This window comes from Rhinoderma darwinii, chromosome 2 (assembly GCF_050947455.1).
Source record: "Rhinoderma darwinii isolate aRhiDar2 chromosome 2, aRhiDar2.hap1, whole genome shotgun sequence".
Lineage (NCBI taxonomy): Eukaryota > Metazoa > Chordata > Amphibia > Anura > Rhinodermatidae > Rhinoderma > Rhinoderma darwinii.
The window spans coordinates 105,351,234-105,374,158 of NC_134688.1; the positions used below are offsets into that span (position 1 = coordinate 105,351,234).

Here is a 22,925-nt window from a genome sequence, read left to right on the forward strand (position 1 = left end):
TGACCACGGGATTGGAGGCAGAGTCATTGTTAGCAGAAAATGCGTACATAAACGGCACTAGTGGTAAAATGTGTACTAGTTGGTTTTGAGCACAATCCGCTGTTTGAGATGCTCAAGTTGAAGCTGACAACCAGACAGACTTTTTTTTCTGGCATCAGCGTGTTTTTGGACATGGGGATCAATGCATAAAGATGCTGGCCTTCCACTTTGGGGAAATGCACACACCTCCGGTTACTACTGAAATAATAACCCCTACAAGTGTTAGAGTGACCACTCTAGATCCCCCTCCCTCCAGCCTCAGTCTCTCACACTGTGTGAAGCAGCTTCATGCTGATAGGACAGCGTCAGAGGCTGTGAGGAGGCTCCACCTCAGGAGAATCACTGATGTTGACACCCCCTTGTCAAGTATAGCCTCATTTGCACATTTAGGAAAAAGCTCATAACTTTTAAAATAATAAACGTTTCGGGACACAATTTTCACTAGCATTATCAGTGTGACAGCGCCTATTAGATCAGCTAGGAGATAAGGCATTACTAAACTAGTGACAGATCCTCTAACTCTATCCTAATCCCCTTCAAGTTGCGGGAGGGGAGAGAAAAAATGGATGGGGAGGAATTGGTGAGATATTCTCATCATTTTAGTGTGTGTGTAAATATTTATTTTGGTAATTATAAGTACATAAGACCTTTGTCCCCATTTGTCATGATTTGATGTGTACCTTGTAGCCAATCTTAAGGTCCTCGCACTCCTGACTGCAGCCACTTAACCTTTTGTTCTGACATTCATTGATAAAGCAGTTGAGCTCATCTGAGCCATCTCCGCAGTCATTGTTGTTGTCGCACATGAGATGCTCTGGAATACACTTGCCATTTTTACAGAAGTAGAATGTGTCATTGCATTTGCCTTCTGTAAAAAGAAAGAAAAAACAAAATATCTATAGAACAGAATTTCTGATATCTACCATCTTTATGTCATACAGCAACTATGATGTACAGAAATATAAAAAGAACATGGAAAGTAATAAAGTGTGTGAATATTTATAAAATATATTAACTATCAAACAGCCCCATCGGTATGTTATTATATTCGACTAATTTAAAAACATTTTTGAACTTTACACAGCTCTGCAAACATCTTAGTCTTACCGGTGCTGGTACAACTTGGATTTTTTGGTGCCTCATCTGATTTATCATGGCAGTCAAATTCTCCATCACATTCCCACTGTTTGTTTAGTAAGCAGCGCCCATTAGCACACCGGAACTCGTCAGGACCACAGGTATGGTACTCTAATTCAATTTATTAAAAGAAAAATAATTTTTTAGAAAAAGTGAAATTTGCTACCATCATGAATGATATGTAAGTAAGAATAGCAGCACGGCAAAAGAATCAAGAAGTAAGTAGCCAGGTGAAGTAGTATTCATAAAAATACAAATGTTACCAAATTTACCCAAAGAGTCTAGTTTTAAGGTTAATATTAAGGGGAACAGTCATAATTTGTATCAGAACTTCAGCCTTCTTATCCATGAGGCCAGAAATCCTGCCATGTAGATGGTACAGTAAGGGCTCTGCCATGTAGATGGTACAGTAAGGGCTCTGCCATGTAGATGGTACAGTAAGGGCTCTGCCACAGACAGGAATTTATTTATCTACACTTGGAGTGCCCACAACTGCTCATCGAGTAGCCAACTCACCACACTCAGGAGATTCATCCGATCCATCGCTGCAGTCCGTATCATGGTCACATACAAACTGCTTCAGAATACACTGCTGATTCTGACACATGAATTCTTTTGAGTCACAGGTATTGTTGAAAACTGGAATTAGAGAGACATTAAATTTATAAGATTTATTTAGTGCTGCAATAAAAGCGGTTACGTAGTTTTTGGACAGGAGTGCTAGCCCACAAGTATGTAGTTACCAGAGGTACCTTCTATTGAGATACAAATTAATTTATTCACAGAGAGGCTACAATTCGAGAGCATTACCAATCCAGATCCTTTTCAAAACCATTAAACAGATTACCTATTCAGATTAAACAAACATGATCACCAATGTAAGGGCTTCTCGTGTGGACAATTTCTGCAGCATTTCCGCTTGAACTAGCAGACCATCCGAGGTGGAAAAAGCGAACATTTCCTGCGTTTTTTACTGCAAAAAATAGTGCGGATTTTTCAGCATTTTTTTCCAAGCCTGAGTATGGTGATATCTCCTTTGAAAAATGCAGGAATTCAGTACACTTTTCGCAGCAGTAATGGACGCTGCGGAACTAAAAATACGCACCGCATGTGAATTTCTGGACTGAAATTTTCCGCAGCGTATGGATGACATTTGTTCATTCACACCCACTTTGCATGCTATTGTATTCTGCTGCGTATTTTCTGCCCTAAATTCTGCACGAAAAATACGCAATTCCGTTACGTGTGGACAAGCCCTAATAAACGAGGTCAGGATTATATAGATACAGTTAAACCTCTGTGAGATAACCACCCAAACGTGCAGTGAAAATGGACTTCAAGAGGAGTGGTCCTTACAAAGAAGAGGGCCAATATACATAGAATATAAGGGAATGGAAAATCCACCACAGAAAACTTTTATTAGGAGTTGTCTTTTGTGGAGGTTTCAACGTACATTATATATCCGCTTTTCGGATGTCCAAGGTTACGAGGGATGCTGAGCGTCCGAAATGTCTCTGATTGGCTGCCTAGACAAGGGGGCTCGCCGCAACCCTGACAGGTCATGAAAATGAAATCCCCTTGCTAACCGACTGTCCAACATTGATTTGTATAGCAGATAATATTCTGCTATGCTCCTTAGCAGTGACTTCCTATCTTGAAATGTGTTCAAGTCCATAGTACTGTATCCCCGCAATGTTTATATATCCGCTTTTCGGATCTCCAAGGTTACGAGGGATGCTGAGCGTCCGAAATGTCTCTGATTGGCTGCCTAGACAAGGGGGCTCGCCGCAACCCTGACAGGTCATGATTGACGTGTCTTACTAGGATTGGCGGCTTGCCGCAGCTACGTCAGCAGAGGAGGAGGGCTTAAGCCTGTTAAAAGACCGGCACCTCTCCGGCTCGTGTGTGACGATTGTATCTGAGTCGTGCACGAGCCGTGAGGTTGATTCAGCACAAAACTGTGCGAGCCGGCAGTAACAATTTGAACAATAATAATCCCTGATGATGCACCACAGATATCAGTGGTGCAGAAACGCGTTGGATTAGCGTAATATTCATTCAGCAAGTTGGGTTCAGCGATTATATAATAAGAGGAGAGGCTGGTCTAAGGGTGGACAATCTACATCACTGCCAATAGACTTGTCTCTGCTGCTGATCATTTGACTGAGCCTGTTGTAATTTGGCTTCAAGAGCCCATTTTTAGCAATCATTTAATAAAATTCATTTTAATCGTTTATAGATTACAACAAAATGCTCTATACTTCACATATTACCGCAAAACAACGGAGGAGGCACGCAACTTTCTTACTGCAGTGACTTTACCTGTTCTCTCTACTAAACAACGCACATACTTACACCATCTCATTACTGAGGAAGAAGTCCTCCAATCTGCAGTCCAACACTAAAATCCTGGTCCAAATACTTACTAATCGAGTAATATTAACATTGATACATCATGACAAGACAGGCTTTATGCCGGAAAAGGCCACTTTTTTCAGTGTGAGGCGCCTCGATGCAGCTATAACCTACAACTCCGTCAAATGGCCTTCCCTCTGGGCTACACTCAAAACCTTTGGATTTGGTTAAAATTTCATAAAATGGGTTAGCTTACTATATCATGCTCTGACCACAAGAGTCAGTATCAATGGGTGGGTCCGCCACTTCTGTATGCACAGACTGTTGAGCCTTTGACTCATTGTCTTTGCACTGACCCAAATATAGAGGTCCTTCGTAAACATAGCCTTGAAAAACACATCAGATTATACGCCGATTATATGATCTCTACCAAGTAGACTCAGGTAATTCCCTAACACTTGCACTCTTTATAGTGGACCGTTTTGGGGAGTTTTCCAGTCTCAAAATTAGATGGTCCAATTCACGTATTATGCTCTTGGACCTATTACCCTGCAGGCGTTGTCAGGGTATGTTCACACGGCCAAATTTCAGACGTATACGAGGCGTATTATGCCTCGTTTTACGTCTGAAAATACGGCTCCAATACGTCGGCAAACATCTGCCCATTCATTTGAATGGGTTTGCCGACGTACTGTGCAGACGACCTGTTATTTACGCGTCGTCGTTTGACAGCTGTCAAACGACGACGCGTAAAAATACAGCCTCGTCAAAAGAAGTGCAGGACACTTCTTTGGACGTTTTTGGAGCTGTTTTCTCATAGACTCCAATGAAAACAGCTCCAAAAACGAGTTGGTAAAAAAACGAGTTGGTAAAAATGCGAGTTGGTAAAAAAACGTCTGAAAAGCAGGGTCTGTTTTCCCTTGAAAACAGCTCTGGATTTTCAGACGTTTTGGTTGACTACGTGTGAACATACCCTCACCATTACAATGAAGCAGCTCCCTTAAATACCTTGGTGTGGAAGTCAGTAGACACATCCCCGACTTTCAGGCAGATAATATATTACCCCTTATCAAACACATCCAAACTCCTAGGCTAGGCTCTTCCTGACGGTGGAGGGGTGGATTATCCTACTGAAGTTGGTTTTGTTAGCCAAAATTCTTTGTATTTATTCACCAGTCCTCCTTAAACCCCGGGTCATACCGTCTTTGGGAAACTTAAAGAGGATCTGTCACAGTTTATTAATTCACTATCTCCTAACTAATCTAATAGGCGCTATGATGCGGATAACTACAGTGTGATTTTTCAAAAACGTTTATTATTTGCAAAGTTATTATTTTTATAAATATGTTAATATGGCTCGAATAGCCAAATAAGAGGTGACTCTTTTTTTCTCTCTGGGTGGTGTAATGTTTTCTGGATGATGCTGTCCAATGATCATACAGTTTCTCCCCTTCCCTGCATAGAAGGAGCAAAAATTTGCTGTTACATTAACATGACATTTGCTGCTTTACTCACTACAGCCGGCATGGACACTTTCATCTGCCCCATCCTGGCAGTCTTTATCTCCATCACACAGCCAGCGGCGAGGTACACACACATGGGTACTGGGGCATTGGAAGGCTTCAGGGCTACATGTAGCAGATTCTGAAACAAAATAAACAAAGCATTGCTACCAATATTTGCCTCTAATTAAGGACAAGGCGGAAAAAACTTGGGTATGGACTTACGGCAACGGATGTCCTCATCAGATTTGTCCCCACAGTCATCGGATCCATCGCACACCCAGTGTTTGGAGATGCAACGGTGGTTATTACACTCAAACTGCATTGAGGTGCAAAACTTGTCTGTTAAATAAAAAAAATCTCAATCAAGACTATTACCATTTATATAATGAATAAAGACATCAGATGTGCTGAATCTCCTTTTTCAAATAATTTTTACCGTACGGCGAACACCAAAAAAAACGTTGGAATTGTTGTTTTATTTTCCATTACCCCTCCAAAAAATAAATCAAATAAACATTTAATACATTATATGTACCCCATAATGGCACCATTAAAAAATACAACTCGTCCTGCAAAAACCGACTACGTCACCAGAAAAATTAAAAAAGGTATGGCTCTTGATGGAAAAACTATAAAAAAAAATGTAAAAAAAAAATCGCTGCGTCCTAAAGGCCAAAAAAAAAACTGCGACCAGGAGGGTTGAAAGTATTTTCTTCCCCATTTTACCTGCTTTTCTCCAAACAATACACTTTCTGAAGAAGTTTATTTGAAAACATCAGCGATTCTCCATTTCTTACCACAATGGGTTTCATCCTCCCCGTTCTCACAGTCATTCTCCTTATCACAAGTCCAGCTCATAGGAATGCAGCGTCCGCTTGGACAGGCAAAATAATTCACTGGACAGCGCGGCTTGCGAATACCTAGAGAATTATATTTAATTATGTTAATTACCTTTCCAAAACAAATGATATAACTTCTAGAATAAAATGTAGAGTTTGTTTACCTGGGCAATTCATCTCATCCGTGAAGTCACCACAGTCATTTGACCCATCGCAGACCCAGCTGGGAACATAGCACAGGGAGGTCCTCTCACATTTCTGGAAGGTCGCTCCTTTGACACCCAATTTAAAAAAGCTGCTGCAGTCAGTAATGTCTATGGGCCAATAACACAAGTTATTAGGATGTTATGGACACGGATACCAAAAAGCCTTATTTCGCAAATGGTTTAGTGGGCAGACCCGACTGTACAAACGGAACCTAATAAAATTCTGATTTGTGTAATAGTTGGATAGGAGGTTGCTTATAAGGATTAAATTTTTGTGGGAATTATGTGATCAGTACATTAATATAATGCTCAATTAAAAGTTTCTATGATACCCTGAAATATATGGAAGGGGTGGGGAACCCCTGGACCCTCTGATCATCTTCAATGGCGCCCAAAGGAGAAAAATACGAACAGCTGTACATCCGAAAGACTTAAAGGGGTTATTGGCTTTGTCAATTCCTACTTGTTAGAAGGGTCCCTTGACAATAAGCTGATCACACAGTCTCCCTGCTGGAACCCCCAGCGATCAGCTGTAATCTGAGGGGAAACTTGGCAGTAAGGCCAGTGCTAGACCTAGAATTTTTTTGTAGTTTGCCATTTAATTGCTGTCCACAGTAATGCATTAGGCTACGGCTATTGGTCTAAAAAAAAACGCTATGATAAATCGCTGACATATAACTTACTGCAGTTCATCTCATCTGAGGCGTCATCACAGTCAATAAGCTGGTTACAGCGACTTGAATTACCAACGCAGCTTCCATCCCTGCACCGAAAATCTTCTGGGGCACATGATGTCTCTTTAATATACAAAACGGGTCAAAGACGACTCATTGTCAATACCATATAACAGCATAAAATTAAAACGCAGTATTTACTTAAAAAAAATAATAATTCGGCCTCCATGCTTTGGTAGCCATCTGATCTACAGATTGCCCTGTGCAGGCTGGAGAATGACTTTACAGCAAGAAAAACATCTGGGGCTAATAAATGGACTGAGGTCATCATGCGGCAGTGTATAGGGAGGTCAAATATTATGTATTGTTTGATTGAGTTGAAAAAGGCCTTTTTATAAACTTCATATGAATCAGCTTTTTTTTTTATGAGACAGCGGCGAGAGGTAGTTCATACTGATCTGACTAAAGTAGCAAAATAAGGGTCAACAGTCGGCTTTTTGGACATACTCACTGTTGCAAGATATCTCATCCGAGTTGTCACCGCAATCATCTAGACCATTACACCAGTTGGCAGTGGAGATGCAACGTCCATTCAGACAGTGGTGGAAACCCTTCTTACACCGGCGATTAGCTGTGGACAACAGGCAGTACACAATACACTATAGATTTCATAGCCCACGTCAGCTAATCCCATTATGTGCAGTATGGCTGTCACTGGGCTGTGACATTTACTAAGGCTATCAGATGACTAATGGTAAACAGAAATGCATATGGGAATGATTATATTTCACAGTGTGATCGAGGGGAAAAAAGCAAAACAAAAAAACCTGAACATCGTGTTCCATATCATGTTTGTTTTTCCTGTTGAACCATTTATACGGTTTTCTAAGCTTAAAACACAAGGTAACTCTTAGGCTATGTTCACACGGGGTCTTTTGCCGAGTTTTTTGACGCGGAAACCGCGTCGCAAAACTCGGCAGAAACGGCCCGAGAACGCCTCCCATTGATTGCAATGGGAGGCGTCGGCGTCTTTTTCCCGCGAGCAGTAAAACTGCCTCGCGGGAAAAAGAAGCGACATGCCCTATCTTCGGGCGCTTCCGCCTCCGACCTCCCATTGACTTCAATGGGAGGCAGGAGAAAGCGTGTTTTATGCCCGCGGCGCTCAATGGCCGCGGGCGAAAAACGGCGCGATAATTGCTGTTCACACGGAGTATTTTGGGGGAGGAATATCTGCCTCAAAATTCCGTTTGGAACTTTGAGGCAGATATTCCTCCCCCAAAATACTCCGTGTGAACATAGCCTTAAAGGGAACCGGTCACGCTGAAAATGCAGTCCATGTCATAGAGCAGGAGTAGGTGAGCAGATTAATAGAACATATAGCAAAAGATTCAGTATAACTTGTCATTTATTTATTTGAGCCTCTGTTCATTCTGGGCTTGGGAGTCCAGTGGGCGGTCCTACACAGTTATTGACAGCCTTCTCTGTATGAGTGTGAATACAGAGATAGATGTCAATCAGTGATTAGGACCATCCACTGGACTCCTACGCTCAGAATGAGCAGAGGTTTAAATGAGTAAATTATAAGTTATACTACAGAGCTGTGACAGAGCAGACTTTGTCAATATAGTAGGACTAAATGTGTCATTTGGCATAACTGATCATGATATCACAGCTGCACATGGACCTACTGAGTTATGTTACATTCACACTCCGCAATAACGGTTACGGCAGGCTTTGCGCCAAGTGTACTTGTACATTGTACTTATTGTATTGGATCTCATAAGCAGCTAGTGATTAGAAAAGTATCAAATCAAAAGGTTGGTGAAACGTTCCATTTAACGCAGGGACCGGAAGCGGCATACTCACCACAATACGAGTGCTTCTCATCCGCCTTGTCTTTACAGTGGGCGACAGTATCACAGGTCAAGCTGTAGTTTATGCAGTCGCCATTACCACACTCAAACTCATCATGTGGATTGCAGGTGGAGTTCTGGGCTGTTCAAGAGAAGAAGACCCCAGTGTTGTTATAATGTAGTGTTCTATATATAGTCTTCTACAGGTGAATACAGCCATAGGAGAATTATCAACCAGGACAGACACTTCTCCTACATCACAATCTTGACCATTCCAAATGGTGTTTTTTCATTGAAGATCTTACACTGCTCAAATAAAGTTATTATCTGTGGCACTCTGTGTGAATGTTGGGTGCTGTTTGTAGGGTTCCCACCCCGTAGATCATTAAAAGATAGACTTGAGCGCTCCGTAGATTGTAATGCAGCATTCTTTTATTCAGAAGAGGGCAAACATAAACGTGTAACGTTTGGGCCTAAAGTACGGTCTTTTTCAAACACTATTGCCACTGGATACAAATGTGGACTGCTGGAAATACAGCGCTAGGGATGCAGTATCTTTACCAGTGGTGGGCGCTATTGCTCAAATAAAGAAAGAAGTGTTCTCCTTCATAATGTCTATTCTGGATCACTCCACTGTACCCACCAAACAAAAAAAGTAGATCTCTAGAAATAAAATGACATACCTTTACATGTGAAATCTTCCTGTAGAATCCTATCCCCTCTGCAGGAGCAGTTCACCCTCCCGTCTGCAGTGATAAGGCAAAGGTCCTGACATATACTGTTGCTGCTGCAGGGAGATAACTCGCCTTGGAAGGAAAATGAAATTATATAGGTTAATATTATTACTAAGGGAGGCTAATTTTCTGGAGTGGAGCAAATGTACACAGATTCTACTCTTTATGCTAGTATCATACAATACCCACTAAGAAAGTAGGAAAAATTCCATGATTGTAACCAAAAATGAAAAGCTACATTGTAGATATTAGTATGCCAGTAAAGTGATAAAGCTGCACATACCACATAGTGAAACATAAAAGTAGTAAAAAAAAACCTGCCCCGGATAGATACCACTTTAAAGGGGTTGTCCACTACTGAACAACCGATGACTAATCCATCGAATAGGTCATCAGTATATCATCAGTGCCGCTATCTCTGGGCACCGGATGTTACGGCCCATTATGCGATGAACGGAGCCAAAAGCAGCCAAACTGCAGCTCTGCTCCTATTCACTTGAATAGGCGCTATTCAGTTGCCGGAGCCAACTGCTTCCGGCATGTACGTCCAGTGCTTGGAGGCGGCCGAAGCAGCTTAACGATGCGGGGTCCGGTTGTCAGACCCCCACTGATCATGTACTGATGACCTATCCAGTGGATAGGTCATCACCTGTCCAGTAGTGGAAAACTCCTTTAACATAATTTACACTTGTTTCTTCCTGAAGTAGCTTTCCTTCTTTCAATAAATATATATATATATATATATATATATATATATATATATATATATATATATATATATATAAAAATCACATAGACACAAAAGTTTGAACAGCACATTCCAACAGAATGATTCAAAACGTGTATACAGGTGTGTGTGTGTATATAAACAACAAATATATATATATATATATATATATCATATATACACACACACACACACACACACACTCATATATGTATCTTTAGAAGTGTAAGCTTCCTTCAACCAGAATATCTAGTTAACGATACTTCAATGATTGTAATACCCTTTATTAACCTATAGGTGGCGCTATGGACCAGGTGATCACAGCATTGAGCAGCTATCTCTTCATACAAAGGAAATACGGTCTCATATAGTCTGAAAGAGGCTCAGTCACCACATTATAAGTGCCGTATCTCCTACATAAGGAGATCGGCGCTATAATGTAGGTGACAGCAGTGCTTTTTATTTACATAAACGATCTACTTTTACCACTTTTATGATTTACACGAGCATGTGTGTTTTGCGCAGGCAAAAAACGCGGCGTTTTGCGTGCGCAAAATGCATTTAACAGCTGCATGTGTCATCAGTGTATGATGCGCGGCTGCGTGATTTTCGCGCGGCCGCCATCATTATGACACTCCATTTGGATGTTTGTAAACAGAAAAGCACGTGGTGCTTTTCTGTTCACATTCAGAGTTTGACAGCTGTTGCGCGAATCACGCAGTTCGCACGGAAGTGCTTCCGTGCGACCTGCGTGGTTTTCACGCACCCATTGACTTCAATGGGTGCGTGATGCGCGAAAAACGGCGAAATATAGAACATGTCGTGAGTTTTACGCAGCGGACTCACGCTGCGCAAAACACACGGACTGTCTGCATGCCCTCATAGACTAATATAGGTGCGTACGACCCGCGTGAAAAGCACGTGCGTATATTACGCTCGTGTAAATGATGCCTAAGACAGCACATAGCGATCTAACAAGATCCCTATGCGCTGTGTAAATGAATGGAGAGGAGTGCATGACGCTGATTGGTCAGCATCATACACTCCTCTGTACAACGCCCACTTGGTCTAAAGTAAAAATACGCCCACTTGGGCATTAAGCAACTCATTAGCATAAATCTAAAACCGCTAATAAAGTGGTGAAAATAGATCGTTTTATTAAATAAAAAGCACTGCTGTCACCTACATTATAGCGCCAATCTCCTTATGTAGAAGATACGGCACTTATAATGTGGTGACAGAGCCTCTTTAGCCCACAGTTTAAAAGCACATTATGTGGTATAGTGGGTCTTACATAAACCATAAGGGCTCCTAAATCTCTAGAAATAATGACTGGCATCCACTGTCTCGGTGCCTTATTATTGCTACTGGGTGGTTCTAAATAGCCTGTTTTTCTCTATATCTGTAGTGCCAAAAAACGTGCTACTTACAGCTGTTGGTATCATTTGCCACAGCAATAATGCCCATGGGCTGCTGCGGGATGTCGCCTCTTAGCAGTTTCAGGTCAGAGCCATCATATTTATTTGCACGCTGAACTGCTCGTCGAACCCAATCTGTCCAAAAGATGTAGTCACCATATACAGCTAGACCAAAGGGGTGGACTGGATCAGACTTTAATATCCACTGAAATAAGAATACAGTGATACGGACATGAGCCTTCATTACATGACGCCAGGAATGAAAAAACGTGCGTAGCTTTAACAATCATTTAAGGGAATATGTTATGTATTTAATTTTAATGTCAATAATTGGATATATAAATGATAAATAATGTGTTTGGTCTTTTTTTTTACATGTTGTAGCTATTAATTTGTAAAACCTTCCCTGATTTTAGATACAGACTTCCTTCCGGTACTTTGCTGAGTCACTAGAGTTCGGGTGTGTGCGCTTTACGGCAGCAGAAAAAAATTGGAGTCAAGCGACGAAGAAATCTCCAAGGACGAGATGGAGTACAGCACTTCTTGCATAAACCAGGGGAGATGCATACAGAGCCATATTTGTGTGTACATAGCTTGTAGTGTTGCTATTATACATTATCTAGGCTTCCAGTATTATAATAGAGCGGTCATTTGCTTGCCCATCCTCTAATGATCATGAGATGATTTTCCTCATCCTCAGGAAAGATCAGCTTTTGTAATTGCTCTAGTGGCGAGTGTGAAAACGTATATTTCAAGATTTCTTTTAACGTGCATAGTCACATAAAAAATAAAAATAAAATTAAAAAAACACTACCGAATTCGCTTTTTTTTTGTTTTTTAAATGTGTATAATAAAAACATTAATTAAATAATGTCATATTCTGACGATACATTCCCTTTAAAAGGGGTAAAAAAAAAGACAATCCAGTGCAGATTTATGACAGTTACTTACATAGTATGGCTCCACCATGAGCTGACTAATGGTGGACAAGTATGCTCGGTGACTCTCCCCACAGCCAGTTCTCTGCATAGTGATCCTCTTTTCACTGCAGAGCCGCCAATAGAAATAGCTTTCTGCCCTGCTTGTCAGGGAAGGAGCAGAGCCTCTGCAGTAGCATGGCAGTATAGCTGATAAGACTCCTTCTCCGCTTGTTAGAATTGTAAATCTCTGCATCCTGACTGCTGATCTGAAACCTGCAGATGCCCACTCAGGCTTTATTGCAGGAACAAGGAAATTCCCTGAATTCCTGATATTATATTAAAAAAATATTATTTTCTGTTATTATAATCTTTAAAGTGGCTGCAATTTGTTTCACCATAACTCATATGTTCCTAACCCCCAAATGAAGCAAAAAAGACATATTACAAGAGACCGCAGGACCTGCATTACCTTCTTAGCTCTGATGCACCATCCTAACCTTAACCTATTCACTTACATGTCTGTTGGTCCCATCATATTCACAGCGCTCAATCTTGTCCAGGGTGGCATCTGAGAAGTAGAGTTTCTCCGCCCTGTGGTCAATTGCAAGTCCATTGGGGGTGCGGATGTCACGGTCAATGATTATAAGCACATTGATACCTGAAAGTGTAGACCTCATAATACTGGGGTGTTGCTCATTCCAGTTGGTCCAGAACATAAAGCTGTAAAAGAAACGTAAAAACATGAAAATATATCCTGAAGGAATGAGGTGTCTTACTATGGACCGTCTAAACCTAACCAGTGTAAGACATTATTCTTATTGGGTATCTGCAGTGCGTGTCTGTAAGACAGTCCTAACATGGTACTGTTCTGTAAGTATGAAAAAGATCGCTCAAGTACATATAGGTCAAAAATAATATTTCATTAGTAATACACTAGCTCAAAACCATAGTATAAACCATAAAATATTAGCATATACCAGACAATATTTCATTAAATTTATCTGCAACATGTTTTAATGGAAGTTTGAAATAAAAGAAGTGATATTTTAACACAGGAGTGCTGGATGAAATCCCATGAGAACAATCATATTTGACATATTAATACCATGCCTATCTCACAGGCAAGTAAAACTAAACGTGGAATCCATAAACTAGTCAGACAGTGCCATTTTTAGCAGGTGAGTGGACGCATTAGTATAAAAAAACAAAAACAAGCCCCCCCCCCCCCAACAGACCGCCATGACCTCTACAGAAAAACCTCAGGTAATGTCACCTACTTTTGACATTCATCCAGGACAAAGGCACGAGGATGATCATCTCCAGACATGGTCACTACAGTCTCCCTCTCAAAAGCCCCAAAACGGTTTTGGTCAACAGTGTGACGGGTGATTGTAGAAGTGGTGTAACTGGTCCAGTACAGGGTGTCCCAGCCACGATGGTACGCCAGCCCCTCCACAGAGCCTACATCTGTCATAATAGAGAGATATTATACCACATACATACCACTGTACTATCTAACACAAAAAATATAACGCTTTTATCATTACTACTCATTCTAGTATTCAACGGACCGTACATTTACCATGAATATCCCTTTATTCTGTGTATGTAGTAGAAAACAAGGGCCATAAAGCTTGTAAACATACAATCAGGACATCAATATTTGATTTCACAGCTATAGAGTTTAGAGCATTTAGCCAAATCACTTACTCTCCACTACGGTCTTGCGTCCTGTGCCATCATTGTTGATCTGTTGAATGTTCCCAAAGTGAATGTCACTGTAGAAGATACGTGTTCCTCCTTTGTCACTCTCCCGATAATCAAATGCCAAGGCAATGACGTTCTTCATGTGATCATGGTCTTCAAAGGGCTTAACCGGGGCATTGAGGCTACTTTCATCAGATAGATGAATGCTTTTTAGAATGGTGCGTTCTGAATACAAGAGGTAACCATCATACTCTCTGCAATTTAGACCATTTTCTGCAAGCATGCCATGGGCACAAGCGCAAGTACGTTCACCTCCACCTCGGAACAAGCACAACTGTTGGCAGCCACCATTGTTTTCAGCACACACATTAGTTCCTGGAATGTGAAACATAAATTAGCGCTACGTAAAACCAGCATCAGTTCAGCGTTCTTCAACTTCGTTTTTTTGCACACAGAAGACTAGGTAAAAACAATCTACATTTGAATATAAATTTAAGGAAAAAATAGTTTTATGCTAAATTCATGTGCCCATTCTCAACCAATTAACTCTTTGCAGTTAGTCAGTGTAACATTTTAGTAGGTTTATTGTATGTCCTTGTATGGGGGAAGTAATCTGTACGATTTCACATTCGGTTTATAGCTGATAAATGATTTACCCTTCTGTCGGTTTTTGTTGAACACCTTGATGTCTTTAAGCTGTACTCCAATTCCAGTCCTCAAGGATATAGATTCTGTAGCATTGTCTTTTTGGCCTCTCTTAATGGAGCCATTAGCATGGGTTCTGTGAGACAGACCACAACATACATGTCAGAAATATCAAACTCTTAAAAAAAAATAACGTGTATTTAATAGACAACCTCATTTATTTTGCACACATTACGCTCTGTTCTCACCCTCGTCGTGGCTAATGTTTATATTGAAACCTATAATGCAGTGTCAGATTAGTTGCACAATGGACACCAGTGGAGCCCCCCAATGACATACATTGTGTTGTTTCTGCAGCATGTAGGACAGATTTTTTTCAGTTGCAGAAATGTCTGCAACAAATCTGCCGCATGTGAACATACCCTTACTCTCAAAGACTTTGTTAAAAAAGATGCACACACTCCTTACTACTCATCACAATCCTCCTCTTGCAGCAATACAGAATATTACCAGATAATGTGCTTGACGGGTAGGAAGAATGCATTAGAAGGGACCACTTTAAACCTCTGCACGAGACCTCACCTGTCACTCCAGTAGATGTAATCTTCAAAGACAGACACCGAGAACATGTCCATGTTGTTGTTGGACAGCACCACCTCTCTGTTCTTCCCCGTTTCCAGATCAATTCTCTCAATTTTATCAGTGCGAGCATCACACCAGTACAGCTTTCCTTCCTGCAAGACAAGCAATGCTGAGATTTGCCACTGAATACAAACATCATTAAATATTTACAACCTGAAAGAGTAAGCCCCTCCACTGCCCAAGGGGTGTCATATGAGAGCATTACCAAGAACCATTGCTTAAATAAGAGCAGCGAGCGCAACTATAGCTAAAAACTAGGACGATGTGAGCACTTTACACTTACATTTTACCCCCAATCAATCAATACTAACCTAAATTGGCGCTTGTACATGATCAATCGTACTAACTGAAATCCGTGTCATCTGTCCTGCTCGAAAATATTTTTTGTCTAGCAATCACAATCCCTTCAATTTTAGCAAGTACTTAGTGCTATGAGAGACAACTATTATGGGGAATTCTCAAATTATGGGAAGCATGGAGGGAAACTTCTGACAATATACAACTAAAGTCAACGACATTTCCCATCTGACACTATGTTGAACCGCTGATGTGTCCCAACCCCCAATCTGCCCCGCCACCACCACTTTGCAATTACTGGAACCCACTTCCTTTAGTGAGGGAACGTCGGCTGGCTTAATGAATGTATATATGAGACGCGATCTTTTCCATTTAAAGTTGGTCTAATCTACATTTGTGCTACAGATGTGTCCATCCTTACCTTTGCTTGAATTTTGTTAAGGACTCAAATCTCTCATGTAACAAATTCAATACAATATCGCGACATGCTAGTAAAACCCTTGACAGGCTGCAATCCACATCACAACCACTGGGTGGCCACACAGACACACATTGCACAGACATCTCATAACAGAGCATTAATAAATCATTGTTTCTTTCATAGCTGATCATCTTGTGCCCCACATCTCAGGATATGTTGAGATATGAGGAAAGGTAAAAAAGAAAACATCTGTATATGACATACTAGTAATGCATGATTATGACTAAAGTTGTATAAACTCTTATGCAAGACTGTGATCTTGTAGGATAGTCTATTTATTCTCTTATAGAAAATCAGCACCACAAAATATGTGACAGATCTCATACCTCATAATCTATTGAGACTCCATTGGGCCAACTGATGCTGACATCTACCAGGACAGTTCTTCCACTTCCATCTAGATAGGACCTTTCAATTCGAGGAAATTGACCCCATTCTGTCCAAAACAGATACCTAACAAAACAAAAAGTCAAGAAAGCAAAAGTGAGGAACAGGAGCTGAAACCATTGAAACGGATTTTACATTAAATATTAATGCACTTTACCCCTTCTCTGGATGCACAGTAATAGCCCGGGGCTTGTCTAGTCCTTTGGATATGACAACATAACGGAATGAACCATTTAGACGGGCCACCTCAATAACATCAAAGCCTTGATCTGTCCAGTAGATGTTGCCTGTGAAAGACAAATGTAGACAATGATATCCTAAGTAAGAGGAAAGAATAGGAGGACGGCCAAATGGAATTTCATATTGATACTGTCCGATTGGATCCAAATGGCTTAGAGAAATTATTTTGGAAAAATAACTGCAGTAATTGTTCTTCCAGTCTTTTTCCATGGCATGCTTATCAAGTATAATACTCATATTCTGAATTCCTGAGTCCATCACACGCAGAAAGAAAGAGAAGTTCCCAAAATATACCAGAAGTGCGTCTATAAGGAATCAACACTAAATGACTTTTATAATTCTTCTTTTATTGTCATGTAGTTTTAACGTTCAAACTTTTGTTCTCACTAATTTTTTAAAAATGGTCGGAGCTTTGTTTTTCCAAAATGGAGCTCTCAATCCACTGTAGTGTCACAGATTTAAAAAAAAAAGATAATATTCTGGCTTTCTGCAGCTGCCACAAGAGGGAACTTAGCAACAATGGGGGAGATTTATTAAGACTGGCAAAATAAAGTAAATTATATAGTATATAGTAAAAGGAAGCCCCCATTTTTGGGAAAAATACAGTGACGAAAATGGCAAAAAAGTTGCAATTTTAGCCGCAAATTCGTGACTTTTGTGCCATTTGAAACTTTTTTATGGGAGAACACTGGTGTACAAAACATAATAAATTCCCCACAATGAGTTCAATGTATAGACCGTATAACGTTAGCTTCTATTGCCCCCTCTATCGGCAGCGGCAGGTACCCAGCATGTTTATTTATAAATCTATGACTATGCAGAGGATTTGGAGCTCGGTTTTCGAAAAAAAAATCCAGATGCTATGCAGATATATTAAAGAAATAGCAACTTGTTAGGATGCTATAATAATACTATGCATCTTATAGCAAAACAGCCACAGGAAGGATCCACAGTTTTTCTACTCAATGAAATGGTTATCAATATCTGTATGTGAGAAGTTCAATGTACTATCAGTATCTAAAGCATCTAACACAATATAAGCGATAACATAAGTTTAAAACAGACAAGAATAGTGTTATGGTAGTAAAACGGTCATTAATCCCAACCTGCTATCCAATCCACGGCAATTCCCTCCACTCTGCCGATGCCATTAGTAACCACATCCTCTCGCCAGGTCTGGTCTCTTTTGGCTCTGCTGATGGTGCTGAGTCCCATGTCCACCCAGTAGATTGTGTCATTTTCTAAATAAACATAAATATAATTGCTATTTATATTACCTTGAAGGATTTTCATTTGTGTGAATTATACGAATACAAATGTACTTTTACGCATTTCATACCTGCAAATGCAGCTATCATACAAACATATTATAACATTATAGAATATAAGATAAAACTTATTTTAAACACATACTAAACACAAAGGACAAAAAGTGACAAATGTAAAAAAAAATACGCTATTCCTATGGGCTTTGGCAAGACCGTATGAGCAGAAGTGCAAGAGAGGAAAAAACAAATGGATGAATGTAGGCCAACCGCTATCTCCCCTGATCTCCTGCTGGAATTAATCATACGTGTACGGGCAGCCTTAAACCCATGTCGAGAAGACTGCTAGACAAGCAATACAAAACAAATTTTCCAGACACTAAAAATTGATCACCTATCCTCAGGTGTCGACTCCCGGGACCCCCGTCGACCGGCTGTTTAGAAGGGGGCGCAGCACTGCTTCCCGTTCATTTCTACTTGCTCAATGAGAATCTTCGTAACGCATTTAGCGGCGATTCACAGATATTGCAGCCTTCTTCTAAAATTCACTTCTATGGGAGAAAAGGCTGCAATACCTGTGAATCGCCGCTAAATGCATGTCGAAGATTCACAGTGAGCAAGAAGAAATGAAGGGGAAGCAGCGCTTGTACGAGCGCTGCACCCCCTTCAAAACAGCTGATCTGTGGGGGCAGACCATCAATTGGATAGACCACCAATTTTTACTGGTTTGAAAACCCCTTTAACATTTATCTAGGGTGAACAACTAGGCAGCAAGTTAAAACAAATGCTCAGAGTAGAAAGATATGCTAATCATATCAGTATAACAAAGAAATAGGCAATTCTAATTCCTGGTTAAAAACATCCAGGATAGTAGTGGATCTTACCAGCATGGAAGTCCATGCCAACAGCCAGGGATGTACCAGAGACCGGAACCAGAGCATCAGATTTATCTGTTGGGTCCAAAGGAATGCCCCTTATCCCTTCATGTACAGAGTACAGCAAGAAAGAGCCAACCCCTGCAGGAAAGAGTATATCACACATTATGATGTCCACTTATATAGTGCAACATTGGAAATCAAAAAGCGCTTAAAAAAACCTGAACAGACGAAGTAGCGATAGATATAAAGAATTCTGGGACCAACAACAATGCACATTCTCCTGGACACAGCAAGATTATTTCAAAGGGTGGTCCCAGAATTCTTCATGTAGATAACCAGTCTGCACGCGCAGACCAATATCAGTCATTGTCATGCAATTCAGACTATAGTAGGTTACCTAAAATGATATGTAGTTCACATCAATCACTATTGTAACTTACTTCAGGTAGGTAGGCAGTACTTACCCTCACATGTCTGCTTCCCAGTCTTCAGGCTATAGCCAGCAGTGCACATACATGATCTTGTTGTAGAGGAGGTAGGAAGGCACAGTTGGGAACAGTCTCCATTATTGACAGAGCAGTTATTGGCTCCTAAAGTAAAAGTAGTATAAAGAGCTCAGTGGACCAGAATGGAGGAAAGGAAGGAATTCTATTGTAATAGAACCGTTGAATAAATTGGAGGAGGTGATACCAGGGTCCTGCTCCTACCTTTCTGGATCTCTTCATCATAAACCTTCATGTGCATGACTTGATTAGTGTTCTGGCGTAAGATTCGGGGGTCTGATCCATCCTTCTTATTGCAAGTTCCCATTTTATCAGAAGCATGGTCTGCCCACCACAGCTTGTCACCTAAGAAAAAAAGTCAAGAAAAGGTCCTGATGATGATGAACTTCATGACACTATAAAATCTAAAGCAATACTACCTGCAACAGAAACAAGATCTAAGCACGATGGGGCTCAGGTAAACCCAGGCAAACAAAGTTTCGGGAGTTGTAGAACTATCCCTAACCTGGGCAAAAATCTGAAATTATATATTACTCTTCACCGATTAAAAATTAGATAAATATGTTCCCCCAGGACTGAACATCACCTTATTTTTCACTGAATAGTCACAATAAATAGGGATTTTGTTTTTTAAAACGTAACCTTAAGCGCTTTATTCTAAAAAAAAACAATTATGATACAAATATAATAATATATGTGTGAAAATCTTGTGCTTCCGCACATTGCATTGCAACGGTCATCTTCTCGGCTGTTTTGGACAGACCAGATGCGTATAATTATTTATATATTTATATGCAGTGGAGACCGGTAACCCCAATGCGCCTGATAGAGTTATTCCCCTCCTATGGCTCCAGTCCGGTATCTGCGGCCATCCCTCACAGCTGCTTGATGGTGATCGAGCTAGAGGACAACTGATGGGGCTGTATTTATTTGTTGAAGGAGAATACAAGGCTATTCCACTAAACATACTGTGTCGTCTAAACCCGGTTAGCCCTACGCGTTTCTTCACTTTTATTACTCTGCAGTGAATGGTCAGGGGCTTTGCAGAGCTGATGTAGTTATTCCTCTGACAATCCAGATTAGTGTACAATGCACTAAATATTGAATCCTGTGTGTCGTGGGTGCAAATGCCGAGCTGCCAACATTTGAGATACATTTATAATAAATAACCATAACACATAGTAAATAGAACAAAGCAATCTTCATTAACCACACAGAGTCTTATAAAAGGTGAGGTACTTCGTAAAACTCATTTACCCATGATGGCCAATGCGGTTGCCTTTCCAAAATTAGTTTTCATGGTGAGAAAAACTTCCAGTCCATTTCCATTGAGGTTACATCTATTAATTGTGCCAGCCCCAGAATTGATCCAGTAAAGCTTTTTCTCAGGAAAATCAATTGATAAGCCTGCAAAGCAGAGTATCGTGACATATATAAGATTTAATACATCACATAGTCACACATACATTATACGCCATATTGATCTTGATGTAAAAAAAAAAAAAAACAGATCTAAGAGTAAACAGTGTTTCTGTATGCTGGGAAACATTTATTTTAAAAAGGGAATGTCTGATGTACTTCATTTTAGTTTCATGAATTAGATGTAAGGATCGGGTAACACCTGTTTTGGGGGCTCTGTTTGCTCTATTTACATGGAACAATGATCGGGAGTATAAGTATCAATAATCCTTAATACAATCATTCGTCACCATACAGTTGTCATATGGTCTGCAGCACATCCCCTATTTACACAGGGATGTGCTGCCAACAAACGATAATTTTTTCTGCGGCATAGAGGATTGTTTGCTCGTTTGTCAGCTGATTACTGCCCTTGTTAAACAGGGCAATGAGCAGCGCTCGTTCAGCCAATCATCTGCCCGTATACAAGGGCCTTTACTATCGTGACTTATCTAGGCCTCCAGCAGAACAATAGAGCTTGCTCATTTATTAGTCCACTCTCTAAAGAGAACGACATGACTCTGCTCAAACTTTCCCAGTTATACAGCAAAACTGTCAAGTCATCTGCTGGAAAGAAAAAGTATCAGTTTATTGTGACTGCTTTAGTGGTCAGTAAAGAAATTTTGAATACTTCAAAATTTATTTCTTTTGTGGATAGTAACAAAAACAATGTAAAAAATAAATAACTACATTACTAACATTATTTTAAAAACAGGATTAAATAAATACAAAAATTATTTAAATATGTCATTTTCTGATAATTCATTCCCCTTAGGCCTCATGCACACGACCGTAGTGTTTTTCTGGTCCGCAAATTCCAGGACCGTGTTCCGTGAAATGTAATCCGCAGTTCATCCGTATGTAATCCGCAGTTCATCCGTATGTAATCCGCAGTTCATCCGTATGTAATCCGCAGTTCATCCGTATGTAATCCGCAAAATGCGGATGAAAAAAAAAAAGCCTAGGTAAAACAGGATGACGACAGAACTCATTCCCGGTCGTCGCCTAGCAACACTTCCGCAAAACTGCGGATGACACACGGAGGTGTATCCGCAATTTCCACGGGCCCATTGACTTCTATTGGCATGTCCGCATCGAATTTGCGGCCCGTAATAAGACATGTCCTGAGTTTCTGCGGCACGGATTTGCGGACATGCGGAGACCCGTGAAAACACGGATAGTGTGTATGGGCCCATAGAAATGAATGGGTCCGCAATTCTCCCGTGGATTTGCGGGGGAATTGCGGACGCAAAAACACGGTCGCGTGCATGAGGCCTTAATCATTTGCCAACTTGTAACTATTGTGCTTATTTTATTATTTTCATTATGTATGCTATAACATGACCTTGTACACAAAATATTGAAAAATAAAATCAGCTAAGTTGTAAGTTCTTGTGCTGTCCCTTACTTTCTAAACTTTAGTCTTTTCTGCTTACATTGCATATACATTAGGCTTTTCCATAGTTGCACCCTAATGCCACTGCTTTTGGTATATAAAATAGCACAGTGAAAAGGGGAGAAAGTTCTTCAAATACATCTAAGATAGAATCAGTAAATAACAGGTGTACTGTAGGTCAAAATGTAAGAAGTGTGTTAAAATCTCACCAACTGGTCCCTTCTGTCCGGTAAAGAGGACTTGTTGCTCTGTGCCATCCATATTCGCCATGCTGATGTTGTCGCCATCTGTCCAGTACATTTTCCTGAAAGAGATAAACCCATTATTTAGGTCCAGACTGGCAGTCACATGTGCCCAGAATAAGACGAGCTTTGCACATCACACTGAGGCAATTACCTAAATTGAACCCGGACACAACCACAGCCATTACTCAATATTCCAGACCCCGATTACTGCCCAGCTACCCACAGAGGAAACTATTTAGTGTATTCTAGAGCAGCACATATTGGATTATTGCAGGCTCCGATCATTCTACCTTTTACTCTAGCTGTATTATGCACCACAGGCAGAAAAACACTGAAATGATCATTAAGACCACACTGTAATACTGTGCTATTCA

At 40.5% G+C, this 22,925-nt stretch overlaps 1 protein-coding gene across 2 annotated transcripts in view; it reads right to left on the bottom strand.

The window, feature by feature from the left end:
- Positions 1-22,925, bottom strand: part of LRP1 (LDL receptor related protein 1) — a 291,539-nt gene that overhangs the window by 61,931 nt on the left and 206,683 nt on the right. For both annotated transcript variants that reach the window (XM_075852009.1, XM_075852008.1), the window contains exons 31-55: positions 22,516-22,610; positions 20,710-20,859; positions 19,657-19,797; positions 19,414-19,539; positions 18,956-19,087; positions 17,913-18,047; positions 16,724-16,853; positions 16,506-16,632; positions 15,342-15,493; positions 14,771-14,895; positions 14,118-14,489; positions 13,685-13,874; positions 12,923-13,127; positions 11,500-11,692; positions 9,292-9,414; positions 8,622-8,750; positions 7,267-7,386; positions 6,765-6,878; positions 6,040-6,189; positions 5,834-5,956; positions 5,259-5,375; positions 5,047-5,175; positions 1,693-1,815; positions 1,147-1,287; positions 720-907 (exon numbers count right to left, since the gene is read on the bottom strand). In XM_075852009.1, the coding sequence (XP_075708124.1) occupies positions 720-907; positions 1,147-1,287; positions 1,693-1,815; positions 5,047-5,175; positions 5,259-5,375; positions 5,834-5,956; positions 6,040-6,189; positions 6,765-6,878; positions 7,267-7,386; positions 8,622-8,750; positions 9,292-9,414; positions 11,500-11,692; positions 12,923-13,127; positions 13,685-13,874; positions 14,118-14,489; positions 14,771-14,895; positions 15,342-15,493; positions 16,506-16,632; positions 16,724-16,853; positions 17,913-18,047; positions 18,956-19,087; positions 19,414-19,539; positions 19,657-19,797; positions 20,710-20,859; positions 22,516-22,610 (3,730 nt within the window). The remainder of the gene's footprint in view (positions 1-719; positions 908-1,146; positions 1,288-1,692; positions 1,816-5,046; positions 5,176-5,258; positions 5,376-5,833; positions 5,957-6,039; positions 6,190-6,764; positions 6,879-7,266; positions 7,387-8,621; positions 8,751-9,291; positions 9,415-11,499; positions 11,693-12,922; positions 13,128-13,684; positions 13,875-14,117; positions 14,490-14,770; positions 14,896-15,341; positions 15,494-16,505; positions 16,633-16,723; positions 16,854-17,912; positions 18,048-18,955; positions 19,088-19,413; positions 19,540-19,656; positions 19,798-20,709; positions 20,860-22,515; positions 22,611-22,925) is intronic.